Genomic DNA, 9,108 nt, shown 5'->3' with positions numbered 1-9,108 from the left:
AGTAAGTTCAATTTCCTTTATTTCGAGTGTTGGCAGACATATGTGCGTGTTATGGATCTAGAGATATATTTTTTCAAATATCCAACATTTTATACGAACAACTAGAAATTAACATTTTGTGAGTTTATTTTGTCAAATATCATAAAAACTACTACTCCTACAAAGATAAGCATAATCGACTATTTTGTAGTAAATTTAACTAGCTTTAATTTGAGCGCTGGAAGACATCTTTATGTCCAATAGCTTCTGAAATGAAGTTTTTCATAAATCAAATTTATTGTCCGACCAACTATAAATCAATTTATTTTAGCAAATATTATGGAAACTACTATTTATACGAAGGTAAAAGTCATAAAATTTTTTATAGTCCATTAAACTAACTTTAATTTGAGTGCTAATAGCCATCTGTACGTCACATAGTTCCTGAGATATAGAATTCTCAAGATAAATTAACTAACTACTAATCATTCAGTAGATTTTTAAGAATATTTTTTTAAAAAGCTATATCTCGAGAACCATTGGACGTAAATAGCTCTTATAGGGCTAATATTTCAGCAAATTTACTATTCTTAGAAAAATGTTCTCTTAGATTTTCTAGTGTTGTTGGTAGTTTTTAAGATATAGAGCTCCGAATGAAAAATTATTGTTTTTTTAAGGTTTTGAAACAGCCGCCATTTTTTATTCCCCCTAACTGTACTTGGCAGACTCATAAGTTTGGACTAGTAATTATACCTAGTTTTCATTAAAGTAATAAAAAATTGGGGTGAGATAACTGCCTTTTTTTCTTCCCGGCTCTTGTACTATAAGTAGTTGAACTTACAAGCCAGAGATATTTTGGTTGAACCATAAATACTGAGAGGGGCGAACACCATCTTTGAAGAAATTGATGAAATATTGACTATGTGCCCTTCATTTCTCAATTTCATCGTTGGCAGGACTGCATTCATTAACTGAAAACACACAAATAAATGAGTTTTGAAACCATTTCAGTTATTTAGAGTTCAAGAGGTAGAACCTTCTGGTCATCAATGCCTTTTATTTATATGATATTATAACAACTTTAAAATGGAAGGGTAATAAAATCTATATAAATAAACATGTAATGTTTGTGTGATTTATATAAAAATATAACCAATTTTAACTCTTATCGGTCGTATGGTTGAGGTCGGGATTGATTGAAATACGAGGAAATTATTATTGAGCATCATTGTAAATCCTATTTCAGTGGTCAACACTTTATAATATGTCCCATTCGCAGTTTGTAAATACAGAAAAATAAAATGAAACAAGAACAATTATAAGCATATTTATAAATATTAAAAGAAAAACAAATGCAAAATATTTCACTAATGATGGATCTCACGCAATAACAGTTCTTTGTCGCTGGGGTCGTATGTTACGTGAGGGGTGACCAAAAAAAGATGTCCAAACTTTTTTACTGATTTTAAGTTCTTGAGCGAATTTGTTTTTGGAGCCTGTGGCTGATACAATTTTGAGTTCTTGACGTCTATTGTCAGTGAATAATGACCCTTCTATTGTATCCCAAATCCTCCCATCCCACATCACCTCCCTTGAAGAATGGTGCCAAAACTAGAGGATTAAAATAAATTCCAATAAATCCCGTCACATTTACACTTCTTATTAAACCCATATAATAATCCTCTTAAGCGTCTGAAAAGAAGAGATCTGCTCCTCTAAAAATGTTATTGGAGTTCTGTCAATGGGTAAATTTTCCACATATTTGTATCGTGTCAACAGCAAATTTACTTGCTGTATATATTTTTATACAGCTGTAAATAAAAATAAATATAATTAAAAAAATGTTTTGGGCAAATATATAAGAACAATGTTTTTCCGTATATAGTACATTATATATTACATTCCGTGTATATTACATTTCGTTAGGCTGATATGGCAGTTAAAGGAGCAGTAAGTTATTACGATGACTATGCAACACCTCTTGAAGACTGATGCAAGATATCCTACTATAAGCTCTATATTAATTTATTTCTATTTTCATTGTTATTAATATTTTTATATATCTTTTCTTCATTTTTTCTGAAATTATTGTTACTGTGGACTATTCTTTTTATTAATTATAAGTATAAATACTATTTATTCTACATGTCATTGCCTCTTTTAATCTTTAGCCACAAAACTATTATTTTTTTATGAATAATTCAATAGGTTATGCTCCACAAATTATAACTCCTTAATCATTAATCAATTAAATAATTCTGTTTTATTTACAGATTATATTTTGACTCAACTTGTACTTACCCAAATAGGCCCAAAGAGATTTACGTTAAATAAAGCTCTGACGAATTCTTCCTCTATTGTAGAATTGGGACATACCACAGCAGCATTGTTGATCAAAAGGTATACGGGGCCCAGTTCTTTCTCTATTCTAGAGACAAGTTCCTCAACATCTTTTCTAAAAGTTAATCAGATAAGAAGTTAGAAGATTGTCTCCAGAAGATATAGAATATATCAATTTGTTATTTTCACCTTGTGAAATAACCTTATACGAAATTTTTCACCTGGACATATAGTGATGTACTAATAATAAATATTACCCATATTATAATAACACAGTTATATTCACTTGATAACTACGTTGACCGTGTAGGGCACTGCTTTGCCTCCCATCTCCTTGATTATCGCGGCTGTGGCTTTGTTGTTAGGTTCGTTAATGTCTACACAGGCGATGACAGCTCCCTCTCTCGCCAAAGCCAAGCAGAACTCTCGCCCTAGCCCGCGACCTGCTCCTGTAACCTTGGAAAAGGATACAGATTATTAGGTCCGGACCATAGCAGAAGTTTTCCACTCAGAAGGTACTCACCAAGCACACCCTGCCCTTGAGTGACTTTGGCTCTGGTCTGAAGACCAGTCTCCAAAGGAAGGAACCGAAACCTGCCGCTAATTCCCAGACTATGAAGCAAAAGAAATAAACCATACCGAAGGCAGTGAACAGGATGTGATCTTTCTTGAGCTTCGCTGGCTTCTGCAAATCTCTCTTGGCAGTCGGTCCATTTTCCCATCCTTCTATAACAAACTCCATCTTGTTTTCCTGAAAACCATAATAATTACATTACTAAAACTGTATCTATACAAATCCTTGCACTATGCCCATCCAAATCTGACTATATTTTAGTGAAATAGATATAGGAGGAGATAAATCTGAACAGATAGAGAGGTTTAAGTATTTAGATTATACAATAACTAGGAAAAACGGAATCGATGAAGAAATAAAAGCGAGGTTAAAAGTGAAAACTGCTTGTTATTTAAAATTTTGTACAATTTTTACTACTTACAGTTAGATTACATTCAGTCAATGCAGAAAAAACAAAATATGTGGTTACGGGAGAGTTGCCTAGGCCTGGAGAGGAGGGGACCTTTGGGCAATAACAATTCGAGAAGTCTAATGTTTTTGAATATCTTGGCTCAAATGTAACCCAAGACAACGCGCCTCAACAAGAGATTCGGCGTAGGATCATAGCAGCAAATCGGTGTTTTTTTTCTATGACAGTTCCGGAGTAAAGCTCTTTCCAGAAAATGAAAGCTTTGATGGTAGTGCGCCCAGTCTTGTTGTATGGTTGTGAGACTTGGACTACCTCCTGGGCTAGTGAACAGGAACTCCTAGTATTTAAAAGAAGAATCCTCGGACGTATATATGGTGGTGTTCTCATCGGAGGAGAGTGCAAAAGGAGGAAAACCCAGGAGCTGTACACTATGTTTAAGGAGTCCGATATAGTTCGAGTGACGAAAATTGCAAGACTGAGATAGGCAGTGAGGATCCACCAAGACAACTGATGGAGCCACTCCATGGTACCAGGAGAAGAGGAAGACCAAAGATGCGATGGCCTGATGGTGTTGCTGCTGATGCAACAAATATGATGACAGGAGGACTGGTCGTGGTCCTGGTTTAGACATGATTGACGCGCTAATGTTAAACCATAGCATCCCTTACATTGAAGAAAAGCTGTTAGCTGTGTTCAATGACTGTCTGGATAGAGGGCACTTTCCAACAAGCTGGAAAATTGCTGAGGTCAAGCTCATTTACAAAGGAGGAGATAAGGATAAGCAGTTAGCCAAGTCTTATAGGCCCATATGCCTCCTCCCCGTAATAAGCAAAGTGTTGGAAACCATGATGGTCACTAGCCTACGACCAGTCTTCTCAAGAGCTAGCCATCCATACCAGTACGGACCCACTAAAGACAGAGGAACCGTAGACGCCTTGCTGAGAGTGTGCCGTGACGTTGAAGAGTGAGCGGAGAAGTATGTTATGCTCCTCCTGTTTGATATATCTTCTACCTTTTATAGCGTGAGGTGGCCGAGCATACTCCAGCAACTGCAAAAATATGAGACCCCAAGCAACTTCTACGACCTCTTAAAGAGTTACCTTGAGAACAGAACGATAAAGATACAAGGCTACTTCTACGAAATCGAAGATACCATGGAAAAAGATTGCCTACAGGGCTCTGTCCTTGGTTCTGCTCTGTAGAAATTGGTCTTTGACGAGTTGTTGTGGGTGCTTGAAGAGGAGCGGTTCCCTGCCACAGCTTATGTAGATGACCTTGCTGTAGTAGTAGCGTCGAACAGCAGAGCCAGATTAAAAGATGAAGCTGGTCGGTGCGCCAACCTGATAGGAGCGTGGTGTGAGCAGAATAAGTTGAAGATGGCTGCTCCCAAGACCCAAGCTATACTCATAAAGGGTACGACAGACAGGATCCATCCTATTACTCTTAGGATGCAAGGAGAAGTGATACGACCCAGTGAGGTTGTGACATACCTTGGCGTGAGGCTTGGGAGAATGTTCAATCGGACACCTCATTTAGACTACATGAGATGTAGGGTAGCCCTTGCTCTTAATGGACTCATTCGAATAGGGGGCGCATTTTGGGTCCCCAGATTCCCAGCAACATCCCAGACCATCTATAAAGGAGTAGTTGTGGGTATCTTGAGATATGCATCCCCCGCATGGAGTCGATATCTCTCAAAAAGGCATAATAGCAGGTTGGCTACAATACAGAGGATAGCTCTGCTGCGAGTCACTTGTGCATACCGAACATTGTCTCATGAGGCGGTACAGGTATTAGCTGGAGGAGTGCCTATCGATCTTCTCCTGCAGGAAGACTATTATCGACAGAAAATAAAGAGGGAAGGTCTGGCGGATTTACCAGAGAACCTCCAAGCACGTATTGGTGAAAACCCTAATAGATGGAAGAGGATCCTTCGAGAGGAAACCTTGCAAGAATGGAATCGGCGCTGGGTGGATTGCTTAAAAGAGGCCACCCTAAGGAAGTACTTTCCTACCGTTGGTTCACGCCTAGAATCTAAGTGCGTCCTCCCCGACTACTGGATCTCACAGTTCCTCACGAGGCACGGGGGTTTCCGAGCTAACCTCGCCGGACATAGCATAAACATCGATCATCTATGCCCAATTTGTCAGGTTCCTGAGACCGCCGAGCACGTCTTACTTGCTTGTACCGCCTATAAAGCACTGAGAGCCAAGATGATGAGGGAAACAGGACTCTATGTTGTGACTGAGAGCGATCTTCCTGAGCTGATGAAAAAAGAAAACTACCCGCACTACAAGACCTTCGTGTATGGATGGAATGAGGCTGTGGGCTCTACTGTCTTCTCCCTGGGTAGGATAGAATAAGCTACACCAGTAAGGGCTCAGTAGAAGAGCAAGATTTATTTTGTAGCAAGAGCAGGCTGTGTGCACGGCTATGTAATGTTTGTCATATGCAGCAATGAGCTTTACCCACTGCTGCGAACACCCTTATTGTCTAAAAGGTAGGGTGATAAATAAATAATAATAAATATAAAATAAAATAATAATAAATAAAATAAAAAGGGACCGAGACAATTGGTGGAAGCTGCTGGAGGAGGCAAGGGATTCAACCCCAGATTGTAAAGCCACGCCAATAGTAGTAAGATTACATAAACACTAGTAGTGATATAAAAATACTATATTTTATATAATCACTAATTTATCCTTTAATTTTTATCTATTTTTCAACTATTACATTCATAAAAATTAATAACAGCCTAATCCATGTTTTTATATATTCATTTTTTTTTTCTCCAACACTTGCATTATTAACATTAACGTTATGTAATTTATCAATAAAATTCAACGTAGTAATTAAAAAAACTGATATGTTATCAGTTAGTTCATTGATTTACACTATATCATTCATAATTAGTCTCAATTGTTTTCAAGCTTATATAATTTAAAGATATTGTATTTTAAGTTGGGTATTAATGACAATACGTTGTTGACAGCTAATTTCACTTTGTTCAGTAATAGATGTATTCAAGTTTTTTTTTTTTTTATTTGAGCAAGTATTTATCAATTTGATTAGCTTTCTTAAGTCCATGGATTCTTCATACTTTTCTTTATGTGTTTTTACCTCTAATAATAAACAATTATTTCTTTGGATACATCAATTTTGTGTTAAGTGAAGTTCTTTTACTGCGTAATTATTTAGGAATGTCATAAAATGAGTAAATAAAAAAATATTAGCTATAATTCAGGAGTAATTAATTAAATAAAATACTTGTATAAACTGATTAATTTGTAATAAATTAACTTCAGTATTATTTCAAATTAAATATGGCTAATTAATTAGACTTGATCTCAATCGAAAAAAATTCATTAATTTATTTACACTAAAAAAAATGAAAGTACTTACAAGTTATAAATTTACATTAAATTTATCTTTCACTATGTTCTTGATATTTAAAACAAGTCTGCAGATACGATTCGGGAAGTACTATTCTTGAACATTTCAGCTGACTAAGTACATTAAAAACTCTAGAGCAAATTCTACGCTATAAAAAAAATTGAGCTTTTATAAATATATAAAAATATATGTATATATTAATGCAAGGCCATTCTCGTCGGTTCAAATCCCCTTCCTCAATTCCCTCCCTTAATATCCATCATTATCCATCACTAACAGACTTAGCCAGTTCAAAAAGCCATGGATTCACCTTTGAACAGTACTTAACATGGAATACCCACATTTCCCAAATGATTTGAAAAACCGTCTTAATCCTTAAACAGATACCGGGATTCATTTCCTCGAAGTGCCCGTCACCTTCTAGTATCCTCCCTTATTCTCCCAAATCTCAACTACAGTTGCCTAGTATATAGAGGGCAATCCATAAAACTAATAAGATTAATGAACTGTTTAATAAGAATCATCAGAAGGGTATTCCCTGGCGTTCTCATATTAGTACAAGAGCTCAAGAGGAGAAAAAAGACAATTATCTCACCCCAATTTTTGATTAATTTAATGAAAACTATGTATAATTAATAGTAAAAATTGATAAGTCTGCCAAGTATAGGTAGGGGGAATAAAAAATGGCGGCTGTTTCAAAGCGATAAAATAAACTAATTTTTTTTTCGGAGCTCTATTTCTTAAAAAGTAGGCACAACACAAGAAAACCTAAGAGAACGTCATTTAAAGAAGAGTAAATTTGCTAAAATATGAGCCCTGATAGAGTAATTTACGTTAAATAGTTTTCGAGATATAGCTTTTTAAAAAGCAACATTTCATAAAAATGTTGTATGGGAAGTACTGAAAGATCAATAGTTAGTGAATTTATTTTGAAAAATTTATATCTCAAAAACCATTTGACGTACAGATGTCTATTAGCACTCAAATTAAAGCTAGTTTAATGAGTTATAAAGTAGTTTATGATGTTTATCTTCCTAGGAGTAATAGTTTACATGAAATTATGAAATAAAATAGACAGAAAATTTTTTTTTTTCCCTAGTTTTCTTTTACAATTACAAATTTCAGTATACAAAGACAAAGATTTCAATGTATTCCTTTTTTTCTTTCTTCTTCTTTCTTGTCCATTCCATTTCACAATTTTTATTTCATTTGATCGACAAATTTCCCCTGTCAGATCCTCCCCAGTGGCCCGTTAAACAAATTCAATACCAGATGGCGGTGCGAGATCAAACCAGAGAAATACTAGTCACAGCAGTATAATCAGTTTACAGTAAAACAAACAAATAAATACACTTTACCAAAAAACAAAACTAATACATAGATCGAAAGGAAAATATAATAAAAAGTTGGTTAAAAGAAATACTTGATTGGATACATAAGTAAAAATAAAATAAAATAAAAATAATAATAAAAATAAAAATAAAATAATTTAATGAATAAATAAGTTAAAACACACAAATCGACTGGTCCACCTATTGAGCTAATTCCTATGGAGGTGATGATGCAAGATCCCCAGGGAGTCCAAAATAATATTTTCTGCTAAGATCGCAATATCCCCGATGCTAACACCTAGTCCTTCTAAAAGCTCCTTGTTCTATCTGGTATTGTTCCGCGAGATCCAAACCAGAGGCCTCTCCTGGTGAACTTAGTATATAAGAGATTGCTATCTAAAGGTACTCCTAATTATTCAACTGTTTCAGCTTAAGGGACAGGGGTATTACTTAAATTTATGGCCGTTGTTTCGTGAAAATGATGGCTTCCGATTTATCAATGTTTAAAATATTTAAAGGTATTTTGATATATTTTTTTTAAAGCATCTTTTACAATTAACTTGTGTCAATACGCTATGAATAGATGTAAATCGCTTTATCATCGGCAAAAAGGGCTATATCAAACATTTCAAATCGTGGATACTCATTTATGAAAAGATTAAATTAAATTTCAGTTATTAAATTATTCCTTCCTCAATTTTAATTGAAACAATTAATTTTTTTTTTATTTATTTATTTATTGTAATTTACAACTGTACAAAATAATACAATAAGTAAATATGTAGTATGTTTCATATACACTTGAAAATCTTGGGAAGGAACCACCCATTGGTGGTACTTCAAACATTAATTTAAACTAGAAGGTCTCGTTGCCATCTTCTTTTCAAACGCCTCGGAGGATTATCAGGGATTGTTAAGGATGAAAGATTAAGAATTAATGGGTTAGGATAGTTAAGGAGTTTGGAATAAAAAGACGCATATCTGGTTTGGGTCAAATCTGCAACGAATGGGATGTTAAGGTCTTTATGAATGAGTTTATTTGTGACGTAATAAGGAGCATCAAGGATTTTACGTAGGATTTT

General features: G+C 34.9%; 1 protein-coding gene across 1 annotated transcript in view; it reads right to left on the bottom strand.

Annotated features, from left to right (window-relative positions):
• The window catches only part of LOC106682671 (17-beta-hydroxysteroid dehydrogenase 13), a 22,614-nt gene that overhangs the window by 9,439 nt on the left and 4,067 nt on the right, over nucleotides 1-9,108 (bottom strand). Inside the window, exons 2-5 of the mRNA XM_067046037.1 lie at nucleotides 2,843-3,070; nucleotides 2,606-2,775; nucleotides 2,281-2,434; nucleotides 821-950 (exon numbers count right to left, since the gene is read on the bottom strand). Of these exons, the coding sequence (XP_066902138.1) occupies nucleotides 821-950; nucleotides 2,281-2,434; nucleotides 2,606-2,775; nucleotides 2,843-3,061 (673 nt within the window). The 5' untranslated portion in view covers nucleotides 3,062-3,070. The remainder of the gene's footprint in view (nucleotides 1-820; nucleotides 951-2,280; nucleotides 2,435-2,605; nucleotides 2,776-2,842; nucleotides 3,071-9,108) is intronic.

The sequence above is a fragment of the Halyomorpha halys genome, unplaced genomic scaffold (genome assembly GCF_000696795.3).
Source record: "Halyomorpha halys isolate HHAL.00 unplaced genomic scaffold, Hhal_1.1 Scaffold24.1, whole genome shotgun sequence".
In the NCBI taxonomy this organism is placed as follows: Eukaryota; Metazoa; Arthropoda; class Insecta; order Hemiptera; family Pentatomidae; genus Halyomorpha; species Halyomorpha halys.
This window is presented reverse-complemented; position numbering and strand designations above follow the sequence as displayed.